Genomic DNA, 27,127 nt, shown 5'->3' with positions numbered 1-27,127 from the left:
TATTTCAATAGGTGCTCCATTACTCCCTAAGATTATATTTTAAATAAAATAATTATAACTATATTGCTGTGAATGTTTAAGACTTGAAATGTGTCCTGTAAAATGTAAAGGGGATTACAAAACATACAATACAAACCTCTCCAATTTTGCTCATGCTTCCAGATAAAGATTCTCATTAAATTACAGTTAAATCTCTCTCACTTAAACACCATTTGCGAACTTTCGGGCCCATTTTCTTTGGATTTTCTCAATATTCACAGCCAGCGTGTCAAAATGCTCAAGTCTTATTAAAGATATTCTTACTCAACTTATAGTTCACATCCTAAATTAAGCATAGTGTTTGCAAATAAGTTAGTATCCATTCGCTCCTCACAGTTAGCACTGTGTTAAGGTTGATGAGTACATGCAGGTTTATTCACGAACATAGATCCATAAAAGAAACGAAACATTTTAATCGAACAAAGGCAATATCATAGATGTGAAATGCTAAACTGAAACTCAAAAGCATCGCTTTAGTTAACAGCCTTTCTATCAGAGCTTCTGGCTCTGGTGTCGCCAGCAAATGATGTCTGTAAAAATACTAATGAGGGACTGCTTGGCATGCCCTGATTAGAAAACAGTGCTAATATTTGTTGAAAAAATACCATGTTAAGCCCACATAAGGCCATGTTCAACAGGGCACACAGCATGAAAGTTTAAAAATGAAACCAATAAAGAAATTAAATAAAACATTCAAACAAGGCTGACGGAGTGAAAAAGACAGGAAGAAGAGTGGACGCTTAGTTCTCGTGGAAGCTGCAATCCCCTCTTCCAACGGGTGGCCAAGACAGAGTTAAAAGAAGCTAGAGGAAGAGAGGAGACACAAACGCAGATTAGAGAGAGTATCAGGAGGGCATTGAACTGGGCATTAGTGCCAGTGGGAAGACAAGTTTACTTCAGTCAATTGGAAACGGCCACTCAGATTTTTCTTTTGCCAGCCAAAAGCATGAAGCATTCGGAAGGTGGGCGGATAGGAACACACCGTCCTTCTGCCCCGCTTCAAATGCATTGTGCATCCTCTACACAAGTTGCTTTTAAACATGCATGGATTCGGTCAATGCAACATTGCTTTCAGCTTGCAGTCTTAAAGTGATACATTTGTGGTCAAGAGTAACCCAATCTAAAACTTTGTAAAGAATAAAACAGCTTAACTGGGACAGTGATTATAATGATTGCATTCTCCCTCCCCACATCTCTGAAGAGGCAAACATCTTAAGCATATTAGTAACACAAAACGCACACTGCAAATAAGCACAGCCTTCAGCAAAGGTTTTGGTAACACAATAAATATAATGTTAGTAAAAGCTGCAGAAAGAGCACACAATGAAAACACATGAGGTGATCTATAAGAAACACAGAGGGCCGGGTCCACACTGCCTCGGGGTACCGGTTAACCAAAGAGTCTGGGCCTGGTCCCTTATCAAAGCCATACTACTCAGTGCAGAGCCAGGGATTACTGCAAAGGAAAGTAAATACACACATGGCAGTGAGCAGGGAGACTGGAGGGAGCAAGAGAGTTAATAAAGTGCTAAATACCAATCGCATCGATACCACCTGTTGAAAGACCAGCATCCAAATACCATCCATAACAAAACCATGTTTGATTCACTTTGATTTTGCTGAACATATTCTTAATTGTTTTAATTATCTTTAACTGTAGCTTTGAAAACATAATTTACAACTTGCTTAAGAGACTGAAAATAAAACCATTTTCTGCAGCGAGACATGTAAATGGATTAAAATGATCAAATTTCCCCACTTTTTGGTCATAAGGATCTTATAATAAAGTTCAGTTAACATTGACTTGAGGCAGTGGTCAGGCAGCTCTTCTTTTGAGAACACAGGCCACAAACTTTGTGGAGTACATTCAGATATATGCTCAGTTAAGCATAAAGATATAGTAAATTGCATTAAAGGAGAAAGTCCAGCTCTTCTCTAAACTGCCATATTGAATTTAATGCAGATGAAAACGGCTGTGAGGGAAGAACGCAGATCTTTACAATGGCACACACTGTATAAATGTCCTAGATCACTAGGTCCCTATAGGTCCCAGAACATTAATAGAGTCGTCTACGCTTTTTCAGAAAAACGTTATGTCCGCTGAACAATCACATCGAGTCTTCTTTTCCTCACAGCCTCGTTTTCAATCCTGTCAGAAATGTAATATGGCGCCACCCTGACTAAGGTCTATAAACTGAGGAATCAAGATTTCCCATTACATTAGTAAGCAAATCAAACACTGGCCATGTCACCCCCAGTACATAAACAGTAACACTTGCATGAACAATGCTAAATTAACTGTTTGATAAAACCATACACAATGATTTTCCACAGTTTTAAGCTTTATTGGTCCCCTTGCAATTGATATTTGATTAGTAAGTGAATTTTTAATTTTATTTTAATTTTGTGAAAAATAAAATATCACAAAAATAAAGAACTATAAAAAGGTGCTTACATTTGGATGAAATGTGCCAATATGAAGTTTTTCTAAACTAATACAAGCATAGGAATGACAGGTTTATAAAAATAAAAAAACAACAACAACAACATTGAGATATGGCTGCAGATGAACCAGACAGCATCTGCATAACATGCATGAGCTAAAATGAGACAAAACCACTTCATTACTACTCGTGTTCCTAAATTACATTAGAAAACTGCAAAAATGCTTTAAAGCTCAATGACTGAACTGAAAGCAGCTCATTTATCTTCCTATTATAGTACCAATAAAAATGATGGTACTAACAGTAAAAATCGAATTTGTCTCATTTTAACCTGTGTACTCACTACTGCAACAGTAGCCACTCGTGTTAAAGTTGATTCATAAACTAGTCATGCAAAACAAAGCAATATCATTATGACATCATAACACAGCAAGTAAAACAAAGAAGAAAAAATGGAATTTTAAAAATGTAAAAAAAAAGAAAAGAAGGATTCCATTCACAGTTAATATCCCTCCTCAGCTATGTTATGCGTGAAACTGGGGGATGTGGGGCGGGAGAGAGGGGGGAGGGAACGGGAACGGGAACGGGAACGGCATGGCTCAGGAACACTGAGGGGGGAGAGCTCATTCACAGCGGGCAGGGGGAGCACTTTCTACAGGAATCCTGAACTGGAAACGAGAGAGAAGGAAGATTATTGTTCCCTACAGGTTACACACTGTTGTATTCACACATAAAAAAGATCCAAAATGTTAGTCGTGCATCTGTTAAAACACTTGAAAGCAGTTGCAGGGGGTGTATGTGGTAAGGCTTAGAATTGTTCTCTCTTTGTGCCGGATAAAACTAATTACATAGTCTCTTCTGCGGTGTTATTTACATAAATCGGATATCCCAACATTAACGTGTGTTACTAATAGGTATGTGGCAAGGGATAGCTCAAGCTTTAGGCCAAGTGTAGGACTAGTGTGACCCAGCTGTAGGAGCCGAGCCATTAAAGGCTCTTTTGTGTGAGTTTGTGGAAGAGCAGTGTGGAGTGCAAACAACGGCAGATTGTTATGGATTCAGATGGCAGATGGCTGCACATCACATAGGGAGAGCAATAAACTCTCGCCTGACGCTGGTGACATAATATCCCCTGCTGCTACCATAGACAATCTTCACATTGCCAGTGTTTAAGACTTTTAAGCATGAATAGGAAATGTAATTACTACTGCAGTGCTTTAACACCGCAAGTACAGGATCAGTGTAACTGACCATCATCATTACATGTGTTTTTGTAATTTAGTCCCCTCGTGCGAACGAGGGTTTGTGTCTTAAGAGATACTATGAAAGCCTTACCAGCATAAGGTGACTCATGCAGGACTGGGAGCAGGTGAGGAGTTAACTGGAAAACAGCATGGATGAGACGTACATGACACGTGTACAAACTAGACAAGACACCTTACAAGCAACATCAAAATGAATATTGTACATGCCCTGCCCCGCTTGAGCACTGAGGAAAACTATAACATTTTCTCTGGCTATCTTCTAAATGTAGGAATAAATATCACCCACTGGATAATGGAAAAGAAAGTGGTAAGAAACTGTTCAATCTCAAGTTTTGGATTTGGACAAAGGTTGAAGGTACGATTCTCAATACCGGCAGGAAATTGAGCAAGGCACCTAACCCCCAATCGCTCCCTGGGCGGCACAGCAAAATATCTGCCCACTGCTCCAGGTGTGTGTATGTTCACTACTCACTGCTCCTAATGTGTGTGCACTAACTTGGATGGGTTACCATACTTGGCCTTCACATGTTTATTTCACTTTACTTTCTTGCACTTTATGTATTGCAAAACTGCTTCCTTAGCATCTCGTTGCTGTGAAATGTAGCAAGTGTTTTTAAAGCAGTGGTCTGCTGCCTCATGAGGACATACAAGAAGCTTAAGGGGGAAAACAGTTAAAAATACAGGAGAAATTGATTTGGAAAAAACAACAACAAAAAGGTAAACCTTGTCACTGCAAGTGTCTTCTTCCCATATAGTATTCAGGTGAATGCAGCAAATCAGCTTGAATACACAACCATGGTTGATTACCAGCATTATTGAAGCAATTTATTTGAGCTCTAATCACTAGTACGCTTTTAAGATTGAATGTGCATGACCCTTTGATTAAAGGTGAATAAAATATATTGTACTTTTAATAAATGTTAATAATTTAATCATTTTACGAACCATGAAAATTATAGTCGTAATTACATATACTGTAATTATATAGAAAATATAATTATAACTATATAGAATTGTCTAACATGTTCTATTCATACAAGACTTATCCCACACATCAGACTGTGTGATGTTAAGAGGTCACAATTAAAGTATGCTCTAGTTTCCATAATGGTAGCGAGTAGCTTCACTACAGTTCAAAAGTTTGGGGTCGGTAAGATTTAAATCGGTCGATAAAATGTTTTTAAAGTAGTCTCTTATGCTCACAAAGGCTGCTTTAATTTAATCAAAAATACAGTAAATAGTCATATTCTGAAATATTATTACAAATTAAAATAACTGTTTTTTAATTTATGATATATTAAAATGTAATGTATTCCTGTGAAGGCAAAGCATGATTACTTTAGTCTTCAGAGTCTCATGATCCTTCAGAAATCATTCTAAAATGCTGATTTACTGTGCTGCTTAATATTTTAGTGGAAACTGAGATAAAAAAACAAAAAACAATCAGGATTCTTTGATGAATAGAACAAAATATCAAACAATTTGATCAAAAGAACAGCATTTATTTCAAATAGATATCTATTGTAACGTTATAAATGTCTTTACTGTCATTTTTGATCACTTTAATGCATCCTTGGCTAAAAGTATTAATTTCTATAAAAGAAAAAAAATCTTACTGACCTAAAACTTTTGTCCAAACTAGACCTTTCATTTTTCAGACATACTGTCAACACCATCCATTTGAATTCCATAGTTATAGTAATGATCTAAATTTAACATCCCCTGCAATCTTACCGGGCGGTCAGTGAAATGCACACACACTTGCACACATGATCTCCTGCATCGTGATCGTCTGGGGTCTCGGGGAGGGAAGGTTGTGAGGGTTAGGAACCACGTGGAGGTCAATACTTACTTTTTCCTCTCTTTATCCTTCTTGAGTGTGGCGGAGCTCCCTGCCTGCTGGGCCTGTGACTGCAGCAGCTCAGCGGCCGTCTTCTTCTGCTTGAAGCCGTTCAGCTCATCATCGAGAGACTTCTTCTTGTCCTCTAGTTTCTTCTTCTCATCCTGGTGAAGCTTCTTGAGACGGTCAAACTTTTCATGAAGCTGTGATGTGAACACCAAAGAGTCAGTATGTGAGCTGTTACTGAACAAACAAAGCTTTACATCTACTGTAAATAGTCCAATTTATGGGACTAAACACTTACTTTAAAAAAAATGCCGTTTAGTTGTATTTTATAGTATAAATCATCCCAGATATACAGCTAGATACCATGTATCGGTAACACTTTTGAGACCTTTATAACAACATTTCTACAAAATGACAGACTACACATGCAAACAAACAAACCTCTTTTTCTGCCTCTTTCAGCTCTGCTTCCTTCTCTTTGACTCTCTGGACAAACATCTGCCTCATCTCTTCCTCTTTCTTCTGCAGCTCCCCCATGAACTCATTCCTCTTGGCCTCGTATGTTTCCTGGAGGCTGAAGACAACAAACCAGATGCAAAAGATATTTAACCATTAATTTACGCCTGTAAATGCAGACTATAAATCTTGTGACGGATAACTTTCTCCAGATTGTTGGTGTGATCGTGACCCTCTTCACCTGAAGGGTTTGCTGTCGGGGTCGGTGTCTTTGAATCCCATCTCCTCCAGCTTGCAGCGGCGGTATAGCTCATAGTGGCGAGTGTGAGTCTGCTCTCGCAGGTCCTCCATGTTGACCCTGATCAGCATCTCTCGCAGCTTCACAAAATCACAGTGATTCTCATTCTCCACTGGAAAACACATGATATTCAATGGACAATGAGTACTAAACCAAAGTCTTATTAGGGCATGAAAAGAGAAGGAAATAACTTCCTCCAGGACATGCCGCACACATTAATTACTACATTCCCTTTAAGGGTGGAGTTAGTCTAAAAGTTAAAGATCTGTGTAGTTTATGGAAAAGCTGCAGATGGGTAGATGACATGACATACTGTACACCAAGTAACAGTGGTACATGTAAAACTACTACAAGCATTCTTATAGGTGTATCGGTTCATTTTATACCACTAAAACAAGGAAGCCTTTCAGAAGAACAGACGTGACCTCTATTAACAGTCAGTTTGTATAACTTTGACCAGCAATACTAGTGTCAAGTATTATTGACACTACAGCATTCCCCGCAGCTGTTATTGTAACTGTATTAACAAATGTATTTTTTACATTTGCTGAAGAAATCATGAGTGCTGCTTGTCTGTGCAAAACTATGTGACACAAGGGTGTTCTGGGTGGTTGCCGGGCTATTGTTTCTAAGGTGTTTAGAGTGGTTGCTAAGTGGATGCTAACTGGCTGGTTAAAAGAGCACATCCCCAAGTATCTTTGATCATTTAGTCTCTAGTAATGGCTTGGGCCCTTCTTTCAACTGAAGTAAAGGATTAATTTTTTTTACCCGCTCAACTTTTTCATAGAAATGCATTCCTTTCTGCATGGTTTTAATACAAGTAATTTTTCCTTTAATCAACTCAAGTAAACTGTGTGCCCAAAAATCTTGAGTAAATGAATGACATGCAGCAGCGGTGCATGAAAACACACTCATATATATCCATATTTTTCCTCAGTGAGTTCAGCCTTGTAGCAAGCTAAATTAAGTAAGACCACGTGTGCTGCCCTGTAGTCTCATGTGCCGAGAGAGAGAGAGAGAGAGAGAGAGAGAGAGAGAGAGAGAGAGAGAGAGAGAGAGAGAGAGAGAGAGAGAGAGAGAGAGAGAGAGAGAGAGAGAGAGAGAGAGAGAGAGAGAGAGAGAGAGAGAGAGAGAGAGATATTTAGAGTAATGTCACAGACAGCCTGAGGACAATCACAGCACTGCTGCTCTAATGTTACGCATCAAATCACTGCATGCATACACCACAGATTAATAAAATCTGACAGGACAAATTGTGAATGAAGTGAGCTGGACTTGCACAGCTTGTTGAACATGACTAATGAACATCATTGTACTGTAGATCCTCATTTTTTTCATAAAAAGGCAAAAGGGCATTGCAATTTGTACTTGTGTAACATTCATCAACATTGCTAAGAAATGTTTCTTGAGCATCAAATCATATTAGAATGATTTCTGAAGGATCATGATGCTGCTAAAAATTTTTATTTGACATCACAGGAATAAATTATATTTTCAAATATATTAAAATAGAAAACTGTTGTTTTAAATTGTAATATTTCACAATTTTGTTCCTGTATTTTTGATTAAATAAATGCAGACTTGGTGAGCAGAAAATTGTAAATTGTAGTGTGTAGCAGATGTCTAATCAGTGCACTATTTTTCAAAGGACTCTGAAATGGACATTTCTTCCCAACTGCCTTTCTGGTTTTGGGATTGTGAGTGTTATTTTAGTACCATCAACCAATCAGCACTGTACTGATGTCATTTGTCTGTGGCTCCACAGTGGATAGTCACATGGAAATTACAGCACAGTTTTCTCTTTTTGACAGCTTTAATACATTAGTATTCTTCCCTTCTGTGAAAAAAAAAAGCAAGAAAGAAAGAGAGGGAGTGTCCAGACACAACGCTGCATAAAGGGAGGGACGGGATGGGTTTGGATGTCCTGAACAAAGAGGCCAAGGCCAAACAGAGAGAAGAGCTCAGTGTCATTTCCTCTGGAAGACGTGAACAAAACTTACCCTGGACAGTTCCCCAGGGGTACTGGCGTGCTCGCACCATCTTGTTCCCAATCTTCACTTCCTCAGTGCTTCCCACTACTGCAAAAGGCAAATGACCCTGCAGAGCACAAAAAAAATCCCACAAACAAATAATTTAGCAGAAATACAGCAGTCTATTTAAAAATTTTACCGTAACAGACCAGATGACACAGCATTTAAATCTATATTAGTGCATGTAAGCTTATGAACATTTACAATCCTACACATACCTACCTTTCAAAAGTTTGGGGACAATTTTTTTTTTTTAAAGAAATTAATACTTTTATTCAGCAAGGATTAGTTAAATTGATCAAAAGTGACAGTAAAGACAATTATAATGTTACAAAAACTTCTATTTCAAATAAATGCTGTTCTTTTCAGGATTCTTTGACAAATACAATCAAAGTAGCACAACTATTTTTACTCAACATTTACAAGAAATTCTTAAGCACCAAACCAGCATATTAGAATGATTTCTGAAGGATCATGTGACACTGAAGACTGGAGTAATGATGCTGAAAATCCAGCTGTAACATCATAGGATTTTCTTTTTTAAATATAAGTTATTTTAATCTGTAATAATTTCACAATATAACCGTATTTACTGTATTTTTGATCAAATAAATGCAGCCTTGACGAGAATTAGAGTCTTCTTTCAAAAACACTTAAAACAATCTTATCAAAACCAAACAGTAATGTAACAATGCACTCGTCTGTCAATCAGTCTTGGTCTAAGATACTATGAACACAATGAGGAACAATATAGTATCCTCATTTCTACTGAGGCACTGCGTCTCAGTAGCGAAGACCTCGTAAAGAAATCACCTTGTTAAGATGATTTTCACAAGGCAAGAACAGCCTTTACAACCATTGAGAAAGATATGAGGACACATCCCACTATAACCAAGTGGGATTTGTCCTGATGTCAGCTATCTGTATTTCCAATGGTTAACCAGTACTGGAAGACCCCCACAGTAAACTCGCAGGCACAGGCTGTGTGGTGAAAGTGACATTCATTCATTGGATGTCATGTTACTATGCTCTGTGTTGTTGGGAGAGTCCATTGATGAAGAATGCCTCTCCTTTTGTGGTGTCTTTTCCTGTGAGCAAACACAGGCAAGAAAGATGGACACCATATGGATTCTTTCTCACTTAAACTGCTGAACTGTGATGTGAAATGCAAACTGGGCGAGCGCTGAAGTATAAAATATGGCTGCGTTGTCTCCAAGCAAAACAGGACATAGTACATTTGTGACTGACTCAATGTAATATAATTTCAAGTGGAAGAGGAACACATCATTCTTAATCTTGTTTATCCAATTACATAATACCAACATACTGTAGATAAATATATTTTGTTCTCTTATATAGCACATAGTAACTATAGTTTAGACAGAAACATAGCAGCAAACCTTTTCTCAAGTATCAGCATGATTTTAGGTATCACTCATATCCGAAACACACACAATGTGGAATGAGTTACACACCAAAGTTTAATACTTAGGAGTTATGGGTCTGTTTTTTAGATTAAGTAATATTTATAACTTATTACACAACACTTTAAAAGGAAACACTTTAACAACAGGAATGAATACAAATATGAATGATGTTCAGCATCAAGCTCCTTACATTCATGGTTGAGTTGATCTCTGCCACAGTCTCATCGTCGGTGGGAAACTGGTAGATCTGGACACCATTGCTAACCAACTCGCTCGTAATCTTGATTTTGAACTTTGCCAGTTCACTCTTTGAGATGGCATCTGATTTGGCAATGATAGGGATGATATTCACCTGTATATAAGAGGAGAAAGATTATTTGGAAGCATATGGAAATAGACAGTAATCAGAAATTAAATCAATTTATATTAATACTAATTGAGATGATGACATCAACCAGACACAGCAATGGAAAGATGATTTCTGTGCATGCTGACATATAAAACCTCACACGGCTATGGTGAGTAAATATTTCCCCTTCAGAAAGCCAACTTTCAACTAGGCTACTCAGGCAGTAAGTTTATTAATAAATCTGGATGTAAGCAACTCAAAGCAACCTCAGAACATCTGGCTGAGTCCAGATAAATATAGACACTGAGATTCTCTCATGTCTTTTATGCCTGAGCAAACTGAATAAATAGCAGACATGTAACAGAAAAAGGCTGAATTTACTTTATTCTCTATATGCAGATGCTGCTGCAGTGCAGACACATGAAATGACACAAATAGATTATCCTCTTTTTACATTTTTAATAAGGAGAAGCTAATTAAAATGAACTCTATAGAAGCCTCTGAAAGCTTACATAACCTCAGCCTGCTCACGTCGCAATATGCCTTCAAACTAGGGGTGTAAATCGGATGGTTCATCACGATACGATCTGATATCGATTCTCACAGCCAGCAATACGATATTTGCCAAAACCTCAAAAAATTCTGCGATACGATTACAATTCGATTAATCATTTTGTATGTATTTGTACGTTCAAGCACTAAAGAAGTGAAAGAGAACTCGCTACGGATGTGTGCGCACAGAAAACTTCTCACAGTTTTTGTCTTTTGATTATTTGTAAAATAATCACTCTTGAAAAAATATATATAGGTGTAGGTTTTTACAAATTGCATCGATAGATCGTATCGTTTATCATTTGATCGATATATTGATCAGACACCCCTCTTCACTCGTAACTCTGTGTCACACACACACACACGCACATATAGAGTGCTCTGATCCCACTCACTAAATTTTTACACTCCTGCCACCCACACCACCATCTTTGTACTATTCTCAGTAGCCTGGCCACTAGATTAACGCTTTGTCTGTTTCCTGTAATTTACTACTGGTGAATTGTGATGTTAACACAGACACTTCAAATAAAGGTTTAGACACAGTGTGAGTACACAGGAATCTCTTCTCAAGCATGTGAGGCTACTGTTAGTTTTTCAGCTTCAGATCTAAGAGGACATCTTTGGTCAGGGAGTCTGTGCAGCACAGAGAGAGATGAAAGAGAACGCAGTAATACACAGCTGACCTTCACTGACTCCATCTACACAGCTCCAATGACATTAAACATGGCATAGCCATCAGCTGAATGCTTAATAACCCACATCTTAAACCAAACTGCTCTATACAGTGAAACAGTAAATAATGCTAAGCTACATATAGCAGACATTAGTTTCATTTAAAGAACATCATATACAGCTAGGATGGCTTGAGGGTGAGTAAATCATGAGGTAATTGTGTATTTTTAAGTGAACTACTCCTTTAAATACTATACCAGCTAAGATTTTTCTAACATTGACCACAGAATCATATTGCTCAGTCCCGAGTGTGATCAAACATTTGTTAAAAATAAAATGCATCACCAACCTTACTATCTAGCTTCTTCATAGTAACCAGGTCAAGGGACTTTAGCGAGTGTCCAGTGGGAGCGATGAAATACAGACAGGCGTGGATCCGTGTATCATGATAACTGTGTAGAGTGCGTTTAATCTTCAGCTCCTCTTGAAGGTACGCTTCAAACTGAGCATCGATGAACTCCACAATGGACTTGTAACTGCAAGTTGAACAATGAAAGAGGTGGAAATATTTAAAAGGAACTTACAGCCAGAATAAAAACACAAAAGTTAACACTAACATTTAAAGATGAGTGTAGTATGAATGTAATAATGTAGTAAAAGCTTCAGGCTTATTAGAGAACTGTAAAATAAAATGCTGTGTGCTTTGGGGGGGATAGGAACTGGTTGAGGCATCTATAAATAGTTGGAAAGCCAGGGGCCGGATTTACTTCATTTTGTGACACAGGCAAAATACATTTTGGGCCCCCCGAAATGTATACGCAAAGAAAGAAGGCGAAACTTTCATTCTCGCTGTATTATTGTTGCCGCCATGTCGTGTAGACGCTGTGTTTTTTGTTGCGAAAGCCAAACTACTTTGTTTGGCCTTCCAAAAGAGAACACAATAAGAAAACAGTGGTTAAGCTTTATTTACAACACTGTTCCAGAACAGTACAACCAAAACATTCGACTGTGTGCTGCGCATTTTTCGGAGGACTGTTTCCAGAACCTGGGAGATACAAGGCCAGCTGGGCACAATGACCGATTCTAAAAAGTGGGGCAATTCCATAATTTCAAGTACATTCTGGCGCTTCTGACTCACAGCCTGTAAGTATGTTTTCATATTCATATTTTAATAATTTGCTACTGACTATTCAAACGTGAGTTTTGAGCAGTATAGAGTAGCGCTTGTTTGTCGTTTCTACGGTCACAAATACAGACATGGTTTTATGTTTACATAGTGTTCTCAAAACCGCGTAAACCTAAAACCAAACGTAAACCTGATGCCACTCTCCTATTGCGGTCTTTGTTGCTTTCGTTGAGGTGAACTTTGTTAAATTTGCACATAGAGTTGGAATTGCAGATCGAATTGATATTTTGCAGATACACATTTATGTGGCAAAACATGGAGCAGTTTTAACAAATCGGAAAGCTATCCGATCAGTAAAAATGCATGAAGTCAACAGGTGTAAACAGGCACATTGACCTGATTTTGTCTCTGGTTAAAACAACTAAAAAAATCATTTCACTTAAACATATTTGGTCACAACACAAGCAGATCTCACCTATCCTCTTTGTTGATCTGATCTCCAAAGCCTACAGTGTTGACCATAGTGAGCTTGAGGCGAACGTTGCTCTCCTGCAGCTCATAAGTGTTGGACTTGAGCTGCACTCCAGGCTGATTGTGCTGTGTAGGTTCACCCTCAAATTTGGTGTTGAACAGGGTGTCCATGAGGGTGGACTTTCCCAAACCCGTCTCCCCTGTAACAAACACACAACAATAAGCTCCCACCAGGCTCTTCATTATCGAAGATAAAATAACCCCACACACATTTTCCTCAAATAATGAGGTTTGGTAACATGGGTTGCTATGTAATAGTTGTCTCTGCATATTAAACTGGAATAGGAGGATAATGATTTTTTAACATCAAAATAATATACACATCAGTTTTAATACAGAAGTGCACTATTTAGCTGATGCATACACTTCTGTGTAAAAGTCTAAAAGCCATGCAGCAATCCTGGCTATTCTTGCTCTCCTGACAACCACAAGCAGAGTAGAAATTGACATCATGCAACACCACCAGAATGTTAATTATATGGATGGCTCACATTTGCCATTTCTTTATAAACTCAGCCTGCAGATCCCATTCCCACAGGACCCTGTAAAGCTTTCACTACAGGCATGGGAAAAAAAGCCTTGCCTGATGCCTAAAAATAAAGCAGCGATTTCCCCAATCAGACCAAATGCTGATGAGCAGTGGCTATTAAAAGGTATGGAGCGAGAACTTTCTAGTGAGTTCTGTGGTCGCATCCTTAGAGCTTTAACAGAAATGGGATAAAAGCCCTGGCTGATGCCCTGAACTTTAGGGCTTGCTAACAAAGAATCTGAAACAATGCACTTGGTTAATTGGCATATGGCCTCTTACTGAGGGGACAGAATCATATGCCTTCTTCACGGTTTGCTACTGACTGGGTCAGTAAAATACACCTCCATAACAAATAACATGCATAAGTCCATAATTTAAAGATTATTTCCCCTATTTTTGTTAACTGTTTTAGAGGGATGGTTATTTAAGATTGCTAATATCCAATCATCACATGAAATCAGGATATTAATAAAATCTCAAGTTCCTGCAATTGCTCTCCATCAGTGCACCAGTATTTAGTAAGTGGGTCACAGGACAGAATCAGTATGCGTTCACAAAGGGGTGTGACACACACTGAAGCAAATGGTTAGTTTCGCCCCAAGGAAAAAAGGAGCTCCGACATAACACACTCACCCACACAGAGGATATTGAAGCAGAAGCCATGGTTGACGGACTTGTTGACCAGCTGGTCCGGCATGCTGTCGAAGCCAACATGACCAGAGAGTGGGACGGCACGTGCACCCTCTCCCTAATACAAGATCAAAAAGCAAACCATAAATGAAACAAGTAAGACCACTTTCAACAATGCAGATCATTTGCTGTGTTCCTCACTGTCAGCAATGGAAAGACTTTGTAAGCACCTAGATTCATGAGAATGCAAAAACGAAACATTGTCAATTTATGTATGTATGTAAAGGTACACAACATGCACCTCATTTCAAACACAGAACCTAGGTAAGGCCTTTGACAAAGAGTAATACACTATAGTCTAGCTCACGAAGGTTCAGCTCTGTGCACTTCCTCTTTCCTGTCTGATCTCAACTGTTGAAACCACATTCTGGCAAACACACACGTAACCATTTGCAGAGTCAGACGCAGACAAATGTTGCCGTTATCAAGTAATACAGGTATCTGTGAAACAAAGCAGTTGTAAATAGCATAACACAAATAACATAACACAAAATCTCAGCCATACTAGTCTTCACTCTTCAGCATTTCCTCTACCATTGTTCACACAGGTCTGCCACCTGGCCTGCAGAAATTCTGGCAGGAAAGGCTGTCTGCCCACATTTTACAGCACATCCTTTTAGTGTGTGGGTGTTTGCATATGTGTGACCTATGCAATGAGCAGAACGAACATGCCAAATAATTTGATTTCTGCTCAAATAAAAACAAAGGTTGAGCGTTCATTCAGCACAGGTCTAATGTAATAAAGATCCATTATCCAAACGGAAACATTTCATTAAGTTAAACTGTAATGAAAGGCAATCAAAAGCACATCCTTTTTTAGTGAGAACCAATCAAAGCAGATGATCAGTTCTGTTATGAGGATTACTGTGGAATCATTAACATTAGCAACAAAATGCACATTTCATTAAATACAAAACAGTCAACTAAGAGCAGCCAGACTGTGAGAGCATCTTATTGACTGAACAAACAGTCCCAATCTGACCCACATGTGCAACATTCCAAAACCAGACAACTGTAAGGAGTCCAAAGGGGGGTCATCATGACTACAACACCCCACTGGCTGCTCTGTAACCAGAAAATACTGGTTCAAACCCCTGGTTTGAATAGTAAAGACTGATTTAAACGTCATTTATTAGAACTAACAGCTTTTGAGCTCGGTCTCGAGCCTGCTGCCTCATGTGCCTATGTACGTTACTCTCATTAGAGACGTCAGAATGAAAGGAACATAAGCTGCTACAACATAAAATAAAATTGTTAGTTTCTGACATGGATGTACGAAATATTTCATAATAGACAACGCCCAGCGAGCATAAGGATGCTAATGCAATTAAACATAACGGTTTTAGACGCGCTCGAATTATATGGATTTTACAACACAATTACACTCGAGAATGCGACGATTTTTTTTAAATCGTTGTTTATGATAATTCATAAACAGTCACTTCAAACCGTGATGTTCGTCCGTTATTGTTGGCCCTCAACATCAAGCCATTCCCCCAAAACAGCTGCGTGCAGATATAAGTATAATTTAAAATATAAACACACAAAAAACGTGCTTATATTCTAATCGTTTACATAAACAACACTTGCTGTTTTAAATACTGTATAATTGATTGGTTTGTTGATAATGGGCTATCACGTTCACGAATAAATGAATACCGAAAGCTATTTGGTTATACTATATGTCACACCTTCCAAACATAACTAGTAGAAATTCGTCAGTGTAGTTATGTAAACCGAAAACACATCGTTGTAATAAAACAGAGCTCTTACCGCTTGTCGCGCTATCTCAGTGGCCGCCATGGTTCTCTCCTGCATCAACCCTGAGCCCTTCCTTCACAGGAAACCGCAGCAGAGTGAAGCTACAGCAACCAACTCGGATACGACGGACTGTACCATTCATGACTGATGCCATATATAACCTATTGTTATTTTTATTATAGCGCAATTTTAAATTGGGATAATTTAGGAATCAACTCATATGCAGAATACACGTAGTTAAATAACTACAGCACTCAGAAAACTCATGAAAATAAAAGCATCGTGCCAAAACATGACCCCCATTTCATTATATGGTATAGTCCTCTTCATCTTCTGTTCAACAGCAATACGCATGTTTCCACAGGTCTAACAAACTATAGTAAATGATGCTGAGTGGCACTTTTTACAGAATATTTCTTAATTATCCTTTTTTATTCTTTATTTATTTTTATTTTAAGTACCCTAACGATTTTAATGCAAATAGGGAACGTACGTCTACTGACTCACCCGTTTAATAGTAATTCATTGTTCAATTTTCAGAAGCCCAATGAATTAAACGGCCTATTTTACTTTCAGTATAATATTGACGTATATTATTCTAAATGTTACATATTAATATTTAGGAATATTATGAATGGTAGGCTAATTGTGTTGCTTGAATGTGATTTATTTGAAAACTGACGTAACATTATAAAGAAGTAGGCTAGTATAAAATCGGTTTTATATTATTCTTTATTTTATATTAAGCCTAAATCGTTGAATTAGGCAAACTTTCTTCTCGGTTCGGTCAGCCAGCTGAATAGTCACAAGTGTCATGGGTTTGAAGTGTTGGGCATTCAGTGGTCAGTGTCAGTGAGCTCATTTGAACTTTAGACTTAAGGGGAGGGTTTGAACGTCGGAAATGGACTGTGAGGAAATACACACTTGAATAGTTTCGGTTATCTCACTGAACTCATTTTATGATTCTCAGAAAGGAAAAGAAAAGAAAAAAAACAGTAGTTTAACTAAGCTTTAAAATGTTTGTGAAGGCCAGCTACCTATTTGGTTGAACTGTGTGTAGACTGCTTTATTGAGAGGGACGAGAGAGAAAGAGCTGTGTGCGGGACAACAGGTGAGACGGCATCCGATGAATCACCTCAGATACAGGTTAGATCCACTGACACTTATCAATAATACTTACAATTCTCGTAAAACATTTCGACAAGGAGAAAAGATAATGTTCGATGTAATTTTATTTTTCAGACTTTAATCAGACGTAAATCGACATATTGAAGCTATACGAGCTTATAGATTAAAATATGAAATAATTTGATGTAATAGTTGGCTATAGCCTAATGTAAAATAGTTCATACTGTGAATGTTTTGTTTTAAAAACAAATGTAAAAAGAGGAACACAAATGAGGAAGTGCTCGTTTTCCCCCCAATAGAAAACAAAATCATTCACGTTGCTTAAATAGCCTATCCTTTTAAAGTTTTTTTGATTATTATTATTTATAATAATATATTGAACGATCTTATTCCATTTAAGCATGTTATGTTCCTTTCCCCCCACACAGATTTGAACAGTGAATATAAGGAAGATGTTTTTCTCTGGTTATGTAAGCCTCTTCAGTTTGGATCTTATCTAAATAGCTTCCCAGGGATCCGCCAGTATGTATGAGGGGAGCAGTAGTGGGCCCATCAGGACTGAGGAACAATTGAATACCACTGTGGGAGAAGCAGCACTGCTCTCAGAAGAACCGAAAGATTCAGACTGTAAAGCCTCAGGCAGTAATGGAAGTAATTCAGATTCCCCTAAAAACAGAATAACAAGCCAGTTCCGCTCAAATCTTGAAGAGCGATTCTCAAGAAATAGTGCTCGACCCGTGTCTCCTGCGTTCAGCAGCGCCTCCTCGCGCAGATCCAGACTTCAGAAACAGCTGGAGGTCTCCAGTGAACCGGGCAGCAGCAGCGCTTCCCGCAGACTATCCGTCGATGCTTCTGAGAAGGGCTCCCTCACGCCCGCCATGCGTAAGAAGTATTTAAAAGAGCTGCTTCTGAATAACAGATCTGGATTGTCAAGTATTTTATCATCCAAACACAAATCGTCAAAAGAAGAGGAGGAGGAGGCACCGAATGGAGACACTTTAAACTGCGGCACGCTCTGGGCTTTGGATCCCATGGAGCACGCGTGGATGCTCTCTGTTGTGGATGGGAATTATGAGACCATTGTGGAATTTCTCGCAGAAGATCGCAGTTTATTGAGCAGAAAAGACTTTATTAGTGGTTTTACAGCTCTCCACTGGTTGGCAAAAAATGGAAAGGACGAGACACTGATTAAGCTTCTCAGGCATGCTGAAAAAGAGGGGCTGTCAGTGAATGTGAATTTGAGAGGCAGCGGAGGTCTGACGCCTCTCCACTTGGCTGCCATGCATGGCCAGTACATGGTTATGAAGATTTTGGTTGGTGCGTTCAGTGCCGATGTAGACATCATGGACTACAATGGGAAAAGAGCATGGCAGTATCTTAAAGACAACACACCAAATGAAATTAAGGAGCTTCTGGGAGCCTGTGATGATGAATACTTCTGGTTTTTGAATGTGAATAACAGTGCAAGTCAAGCACAAGCAGTTGAAGAACATGCTCAAGAAAATAGAGTCGAGGTGGACGGCTCAGGAGGAATTGTGCGCCAGCGGTTCACATCATTTAAGAGGCTGTTGTACAACGTTGGTCTACTTGAAAAGATCTGAGACTAAAGCCAAAAGCATGTTTGTCAGGTCATTACTGTTAAACACCAAATGTTTTTATTAGTAACAAGATTTGTATGGTAACATGACAACTACTTAACCTGACAAGTGGTGTGTACTGATTAATTTTAAGATTTTTGATAAACCAAATTGCAAGGAACTTGGAGACTTTTTTTTATAAATGTTTATCCTTAAGATTGAGCCTAAATGCTCAGAGAAAGAAAATATGAAAGGTGTTAATTAGCATAAAACTTGATTCTTGTGCAAGACGACAACCTTTTGCAGAACCAACAATTGGAAAACTTTTGACTCTGGCATTTTGCTTTTTCAAAAAACAGAAGGATCCACATAATTCTGGTTCGATGACAAATCTTTTATTTAGGAAGGCCATAACCAGAACATCTGTACAAAAGAGACTGTTGTTCCAGATAGCATGGCATCTCTCCAGCTCTGGATGAGTTGGTGGTCCTATGCACAAACAAATGCCTTTCAACTTATGTGTGCAAAATTCTGAATTAAATGAACTAGTGCAAAATGGCCGTGCAAAATCAGTTTTTGTGTGTGTTTTTAGTAATTGTTGGTTTGGTGAGTTTGAGTGCTCATTGTTACAATTGCACAGCAAAAGTTCAGTGACTTTTTTTATTTCTGCATGGTAGAAAGCACACAGTGAACTCCGAGAAAACGCTATGCTTGAGCAAACAGTTTGTGAATAGGCAACTACAAATGATGCCCGTGAAAGAGACTGTGAACGCATTGAATAGGATATGTTTAGTTGGTGAATAGCATAGGCTACTATTACAGTAGCGATAACGTTTAGCGCACCAGAATGAAATATAATATTCAGAAGTAAACAGCATAGCTGACTTACAGATTCAGTTAACATCCACAAATGAATAAGCGCGTCGATTCAGTGAGCAGTGCAAAGTGTGTGTAAAGTTTTTGTGTTTTTAGTAATTGTTGGTTTGGTGTATTTGAGTGCTCATTGTTACAATTACACAGCAAAAGTTCAGTGACATTTTTATTTGTGCATGGTAGAAAGCAGTGCTTTAAGTGGCCCAAAAGAGGTGCCGGTACTCTATTTTTTTTTTTTTTTTTTTTTTTTGCTGACTCCCCTCCTCCCCTGAGGTAACTATGGAAGCTTGTTTCCGCCACTGAATAATAAATAAATAATAATAATTGCGACTTTTTATCTCACAATTGCGATATATCAAGTCAGAATTGTGACTTTTTTTCTCAGAATTGCGAGATATGAAGTCAGAATTGTGAGAAATAAAGTCGCAATTCTGAGATATAAAGTCGCAATTGTTAAAGTCGCAATTCTGAGAAATAAAGGCGCAATTGAGATATATAAAGTCAGAATTGCATGATATAAAGTCGCAAAATGCGTGTTATGAAGTCAGAATTGTGAGATATAAACTATTCTGAGAAAGAAAAAAAAGTCCGTCTTTTTTTCCCTTAGAATTTGACTTTATAGCTTTATAGATAGTTTATATCTCACATTTCTGAGTAAAGATGTCAGAATTCTGACTTTATAAGACGCAGTGTTGTATAAAGTACTAGACAGCAGTACTTGAGTAAAAGTACAAGTATCATACTAGAAAAAGACTTTGGTAGAAGTGAAAGTTATAGAATATTACTTAAGTAAAAGTCTTAAAGTATCTGATTTATACTGTACTTAAGTATCAAAAGTAATTTTCTGATATTTAATGTACTTAAGTAATTGAAGTAAAAGTATTTTTTATTTATTTTTTTATTTAATTTTTTAAAAGCAAGCAGTTAGAACTTTGATTGTGAACTTTATTGTGGCTTTATTGTGGGGTGGGGGGGGGGTTGTTGGGATGTAAAAAATAATCTTGCATCACAATATGCAATATTGACTAATTTGGATAAATATTAGGTACAAAAGATAGGCATTAATTTTTCTCAAGAAAAAAAACCTCACCTAATGCTGTAAACATATAGAGAGCCCTATCAGCTGGCAGTATTATTTAAGGTTAAAAATAATTCAAATTGAATATAATGCATTTTTATCCTAATAACAACTTTATTTAATGATATAAGTAAAAAATATAATAAATATGTAATATAGTACACATATTTAGCAAAATACTCTCTATAGCTGTTTTTTTCTAGCCAACTCACGTGCTATAGCCTATATTGTGGTCATCAAATGGCTTTCCTAAGGTAAATGTGACAATTGTTCTCCAGCTGTTTTACTGACCCTTTCCGCGGTTGAAAAACACTGATTGATCGATATTATGTATAATGAATATACATTTCGGTAAGTTGTACTGTTTCTTTTAACATTGTGTTCATTCGTGTTAATAGAGATGATCGGTTCACGTGCGCTAGGGATCTGTCATGTCACATTTACAAGCGCCAAAACGGTATTTATTGTTTGAATTTCGTTATAAAAATGACAGAATCTGAGAGCTGGGATTTTTTTTATATCATAACTAACCTGCTCTGTCTCCGTGTTCTCTTTGCTTCGCGATTTTTCTGTGCGTGAGAAAATGGATGTGTTGTGAGAGCGTGTGAAAAGTGTCAATTGCGTGTGTCTCACGGACGGTGAATGCGTGAGAGTTGGCGGGTGGTCGTTTACGATAACGGGAGGTCCTCTCGTGCTTTCATGGCGGTTTCAGTTGTGCTTCCTCCTTCTTTGGCATGGCAACAAACAACCATTATGCTGAAATAGAGCGCGCGCCGTGCATTGTGAAGGGCGCTCTGAAAAGCGGCAGCGCAGCCAGAGGATTAAAACAGATGTGCAAATGAGCGTACCGGTACGCTAAAAGCACGTTCTGGGCGCATGGAGAGGTGGCGGTACGCTCAAGAGCTATATTTGGAAGTGGCGGTACTGAGTACCGGCGCGTACCGGCCCACTTAAAGCACTGGTAGAAAGCAAATACTGCTGACATAATGACATACAATTAGGGTGACCACCCGTCCCGCGTAGCGCGTGCGCGCACAGCGTTTGAAGCCCAATTCATGCGTCCCGCAAATTGAGACCGTGTCACGCATAATCTATGCTTGCTCAAAAAAAAAGTTGGTCGCTCTATATCCTCGAGCCCCTGGCAGCCAAACGAACATTACTTGACATTTCAGCACGCTACTGTTGCCACACCCACCCCTTAGTTGAACGGCTGACTAGGTTGTTGTCAACTTTTTCGTTGTTGTCATGACAGCGCGCGCACGCGGATACCAGACACAGTGGGAAGGAACTTTAAGATGCGTGCGCTTTCCAATTCGAAAAATGGAGAAAGAGACCGAGTCTGAGAGGCACCGCCATCATCAATTAAAAAGAGAAGGTGTGGGTACAAGAAAGACTGGGAAAATGAATATTTGTGGCTGAAAGGTGTTGAGGGGGATACCGAGAGGGCTTTTTGTGACCTTTGCAAAACGTCCTTCTCAATCGAACATGGAGGGGAATACGATGTCAATATTTTTTTTTTTTTACTGTTCCTGTGGTGTTGAGCAACTACAATTCCTGTTAATCCTATAGTTTTATATTATAATTTATTTAAAGTGAATAAATTGTAATGAAAAATAAATCAAATTAAATAGTAAATCGTAAGTGGAAGTGCATCTGTCAATTCATTGAATGTTCAAAATATTATGAATCTTTATTTAGAAAAAAATACACATTGGTTGGCCTATTCATGAGCATACATGAGCAATTACACATGTTTAGGGGAATAGGGCATTATTAATATCATGTAAGGTGGTATGTGCTTGGGTAAACCAGTGAGTCTGCCCGTGGGGTGGGGGCACCGCCGCGCCAGGCAGTGTCCCACATTGTCCCTCAGAAACATACCCCTTGTCCCCCCTTGGGCTTATTAGCAGGTGGTCACCCTACATACAATAAATGTGGAACATTGAACTACACGATTCAGGGAGCAGGCTACACAGGGAACTCCAAGCTACTTAAAGCTACACTGTGTAATATTTTAAGTTGATTTTTAGCAAAAAACACGTTGTTTTTTCAAAATTATACTTTCTCATTAATGTGTAATCACTCCAACCAAATTAAGTATTCTCGCAAGTGTATAATCTGCCATTTAGAATACATACGAGCGAGTCGCTCGAATGGCGGAAGCCATGTTGCGCATCCATCTTGAAAATACATTAGACAAAGAGGGACATACAAGCTTCGCCTTTTGCGTTTTTACACGCAGTGGCACCGTGACAAATGCGAGAGGCAGATTTGAAATAATACGGAGTTAAAACGCCTTCGGAATGGGAGGAGCTAGAAAGTAATATTCAGTTGGTAGTCATATTCAATTTCACTGCTAGATGGGAGTAAATCCTACACAGTGTAGCTTTAAGCTCCACTGCTTTCTTCGACCCTCTCTGTGAGGGTCAAAAGCCAGAGTGGCTAGAGCGGCAAAAGCCAGTGTGTGCTTCTTTTACCGATATATAATTACCGATATTTTTTGCATTTCTAATCCAAACAACGTCAAACTTGGCACTACACTTACTCGTGCCCGTAGGCTAGCGAGACACCTGTCAAGTCTGAAATCCATCGGACTCTAACTGTGCGTTCACACCGCCGCCGACTTGAGCTTCCAAAGTTACCGGAAGTCATTCATTTTCAATGGAAGCTGGCTTCTCTCAGCTGCAAGGAGCGTCAAATCCATCGGCGTCGCGTTTTGGGCGTTTTGAGCGTCAATCTGAAAGTTGAGAGAAGCTCAACTTTATGGTAATGAGCTATGACGCGGTTCAGCGGCAAGCAGCGGCAAAACGCCAGCAACCAATCAGAATATAGACGTTCTTCGCGCTGGCTGATTCCGGAGAAACATACGATGTAAACTTTCGTTCCTACCAAAACATTAGTTCCGAGAAAATGGAGGAGAAACTGATAATCGCTGTTGCTGGGTTTCCTATCATTTATGACGACATTTATGACGTTATTATATAAAAATGTATGACGTTATTTTCATATAGGGACCAGTTACAAAAGAGAGAGAGCCCCGGCCGCGCGCGCGCACTCACTCACCTTAACCGTCTTCAAACAACACGTCTTGCTCGCTCTCCCTCGCGCATATTAATCAAAATAATTTTTCCCGACCAAATGTGACCAAAACGGTTATAAAAATGCTGTCATTATAAAAGGTTTCTAGTGTCAATGTATTGCTTGTTTTTTTTCCTGTTTACATTTCATGGTGTGACACAGACTTCAGAGCGGCCAAAGCGTCAACAAGCTTCTCCGTACTTTTTGACAAGCGTCCTTGACAGGGCGGCCAGAGCTTCTTTGCAGCTCAAGTCGGCGGCGGTGTGAACGCAGTTACGGTTCGAGATATGCGAATAACACACACACACACAGACAGAAAGACGTTCCGTAATTTATAGATAGATATAGGGCCTAATATACAGAAGTAAACGGCGTAGGTGACTTACAGATTTCAGGGGGCAGGCTACACAGTGAACTCCGAAAAAATGCTACGCTTGAGCAAACAGTTTGTGAACAGACTACTACAAATGATGGCCGTAAATAAAATACATTGTAAAAAATAATAAAAAACGGATAATGTACTGGCAGAAAATTACCAGGACATTTTCCGTTAAATTACGGACAGTTCCTTCACCTCTAAAACGGGAAATTCTGTATATTAACAGTACATTTTCTGTACTATTAACGGATAATCCTTATACAGAAATTTCTATATTTATAGAAATTTTATAGCATATATTTTGGTGGCAAATAATTCAAGAACGATATACAAATTGAACATATTTGTACAGATTTTCTTGTAAACATTCTTAAATACATTCAATGGGTAAAGATATACAAAGTATATACGTATATAAAACACCATTAAAAAGTGATTGTATTGTGGAATACATTGAGACATTAAACAAACAAGAGACAGGATTAAAAAAGAAAACATGAGAAGGTACTTGCACAATATTGGTGTTGCACCAAATAGCTCACAAAATTCTTTGAAAAAAACTTCATAAACTGTGAAAGTCATAGATTCAAAACATTTTCAAATGCAATACAATACAAATACAATACAGAAACAAACAAACAAAAACAAATGGAATACGAATACAGGTCTGCTGCTTTTATCATTAAAAATAGCTTAAGACAGTCAATAGTAGAGTGAAATGTTAGTGTTGATGCCGTTTTTCTGTAAGAGAACACCATATTCCTTAAAGGGTTAGTTCACTTAAAAATTTTAATTTTCATTAACCCCTTGAGATGAAACATCTCGTTTTCGAGGGGGTCCTCCAGTACATCAAAGCAAAAAAAGAACCAAAACAGCAGAGCAAATATCACAGTCAAAGACAGCACAACAAAACACAACAACACACACACACCGGCTCACAATGCTCAACCCCACCCCACCCCACCCCACCCAACACGAACCCCACAAGTAACTTGACAGAAAAACAGACACATGATTAGCATTGCACAAGGTCAAGGACTAAGAGAAACACAAATAACAATAACAATAAAAAATAAATAAATAAAAAGAGGACATAAAGATAAGAAATAATAAACACATGACCAATGAAATCCAAGGTCAAACAAACAAAACTAGAAACAAAGACAAATGTTCCTAAGATGTTCCACGAGACCCCTTTGAAACGCTGTAAGTGAAGTTAAAGAACGAATAGAAAATGGAAGATTATTCCAATCATATGGAGCCTTAAAACAAAATGCGTATTTCCCTACCTGTCTTTTAACTCTAGGAACAACAAAAAAAATCTGATCATTGTGTCGCAGACTATATGGCGAATTATAAAGCACTAAATGTTGCTTGAGATAAACTGGATAATTAAAATAAAAACTTTTAAAAATAAACTGTAGCCAGTGATACTGTCGCCTGGCAGAAGGGGCAAACCAGGACAACTGTCTGTACAACATACAATGGTGTGTCCTAAATGAACAGCGGAGAACAAAACGGCAAAGACTGTTGTAGACCACATCAATGGAATGCAAACAAGAAACAGTAGTGTTCTGATAAATAATATCGGCATAGTCCAAAATAGGCAGAAGCAGCTGTAAAACTATTCTTTTCCTGACCAGATAATTAAAACAATTAACAGATTGATAGAGTATTTTAAGACGAGAGTTGAGTTTGCTTGTCATTGCTTGTACATGAGTTTTAAAAGATAAATCAGTTTCCAGCCAAACACCAAGATATTTAAAGGTCTCAGTTGACTCTAAAGGAGAGGAGTCGAGAAAACAAAGCTTAAGATTATTTTCACATATATCCAAGGCTTTTCTATGGAACAATAAAGAATAGGACTTTGATTTATTAAGGAGAAGTTTATTAGCCAATAGCCACTGCTGTACAGAATTGAAGTCGTGCTGTAAAGAGCGGTTTATCCCAGAGATGGTAGGTTTACTACAGTAAATGACTGTATCATCGGCATAAAGATGAATATTGCAGTCTGTACAGCATAAGGGCATATCATTAACAAAAATAGAAAATAATAAAGGTCCCAGAGAAGAACCTTGAGGGATGCCTTTCACTATGCCTGTATAATCAGACTGACAACCCCTGTAGGACACGCCCTGACGACGATGATGAAAATAACTACTAAACCAGAGTAAAGATGATCTCGAGAGGCCAATAGCATGCAATTTATCCAATAGAAGATAGTGATCAACTAAATCGAACGCTTTGGAGAGATCTAAGAAAATGGCACCGGTACACAGATTATCATCAAAACTAGAAAAGATATCATTAGAGAGTTTTAATAGAGCAGTGGTAGTGGAGAAGTATTTTCTGAAACCTGATTGGCATTGAGTAAGTAAATTATTATCAGATAGATAATCAGATAATTGATTAAAAATTAATTTCTCAAAGACTTTAACCACACTATTAATTATTGATATTGGCCTATAATTATTCAGAATTTGTAAGTCTCCACCTTTATGCAAAGGAATGACTTTGGTACATTTCCAAGCGAGGGGCACTTCACAGGTATTAAATGACATATTAAAAAGCACAGCTAGTGGTGGTGCTAGTACATGCGAGGCAAGTTTAATAAACTTACCCTCAAGGCCATCAGGGCCAGGACCACTGCTATTGGAAAGCTTATTAATAGCCTGTTGAACATCCGTTGATCTAACCTGTCTAAATTTGAAAGTGCTACCACAGGGTTGGCTGTTAAGACACGGGTCTGCGTGAAAAACAGAAGGTAGAACATGCGGTGTTTGAGAAAAAAGCAAACTAAAGGCATTGGAAATCACGGCTGGATCATTTGTTATTTCATTATTAATTATCATATTATTTGAAGTACTATTGGACTTACCAACTAAGGTGTTAACCCTCCTCCAGAATTGCTTATTTGTATATTCAAAAATATTTACAATAATCTAATTTAATACAGTTATAATTTTTCAATGTAAATTATTTAATTTTATTGGTAA

The 27,127-nt window shown here is 38.2% G+C and overlaps 2 protein-coding genes across 6 annotated transcripts; one reads left to right on the top strand and one right to left on the bottom strand.

The window, feature by feature from the left end:
- Nucleotides 1-392: 392 nt before the first annotated feature.
- septin6 (septin 6) lies at nt 393-16,137 on the bottom strand. 4 transcript variants are annotated; one of them, XR_014629907.1, is made up of 11 exons: nt 16,031-16,137; nt 14,201-14,315; nt 12,983-13,178; nt 11,731-11,917; nt 9,996-10,157; nt 8,349-8,445; nt 6,292-6,460; nt 6,036-6,168; nt 5,601-5,791; nt 4,472-4,528; nt 2,361-3,151 (listed from the first exon to the last, which is right to left on the bottom strand). XR_014629907.1 is itself a non-coding variant. In XM_084431252.1 (11 exons), exons 1-10 carry the CDS (start codon nt 16,073-16,075, stop codon nt 3,861-3,863), a joined length of 1,299 nt encoding a protein of 432 aa, XP_084287378.1. In that variant the 5' UTR covers nt 16,076-16,137; the 3' UTR covers nt 2,361-3,151; nt 3,819-3,860. The 4 variants fall into 4 exon arrangements, 3 of the variants coding, with proteins under 3 accessions (XP_084287377.1, XP_084287378.1, XP_084287376.1); XM_084431252.1 differs by lacking the exon at nt 4,472-4,528 and adding an exon at nt 3,819-3,864; XM_084431251.1 differs by lacking the exons at nt 2,361-3,151; nt 4,472-4,528 and adding an exon at nt 393-842.
- A 765-nt stretch (nt 16,138-16,902) lies between these two features.
- On the top strand, nt 16,903-19,283 carry sowahd (sosondowah ankyrin repeat domain family d). Of its 2 annotated transcripts, none has more exons than XM_084431109.1 (2): nt 16,903-17,164; nt 17,575-19,283. In XM_084431109.1, the coding sequence occupies exon 2, from the start codon at nt 17,671-17,673 to the stop codon at nt 18,745-18,747; it is 1,077 nt and encodes a 358-aa protein (XP_084287235.1). In that variant the 5' UTR covers nt 16,903-17,164; nt 17,575-17,670; the 3' UTR covers nt 18,748-19,283. The 2 variants fall into 2 exon arrangements, with proteins under 2 accessions (XP_084287235.1, XP_084287236.1); XM_084431110.1 differs by having other exon boundaries at nt 16,909-17,129.
- The last annotated feature ends 7,844 nt before the right edge of the window (nt 19,284-27,127 follow it).

This window comes from Rutilus rutilus (genome assembly GCF_951802725.1).
Source record: "Rutilus rutilus genome assembly, chromosome: 14".
Classification (NCBI taxonomy): domain Eukaryota; kingdom Metazoa; phylum Chordata; class Actinopteri; order Cypriniformes; family Leuciscidae; genus Rutilus; species Rutilus rutilus.
Note: the sequence above shows the minus strand (reverse complement) of the source record. Positions and strands in the feature narration are given on the sequence as shown.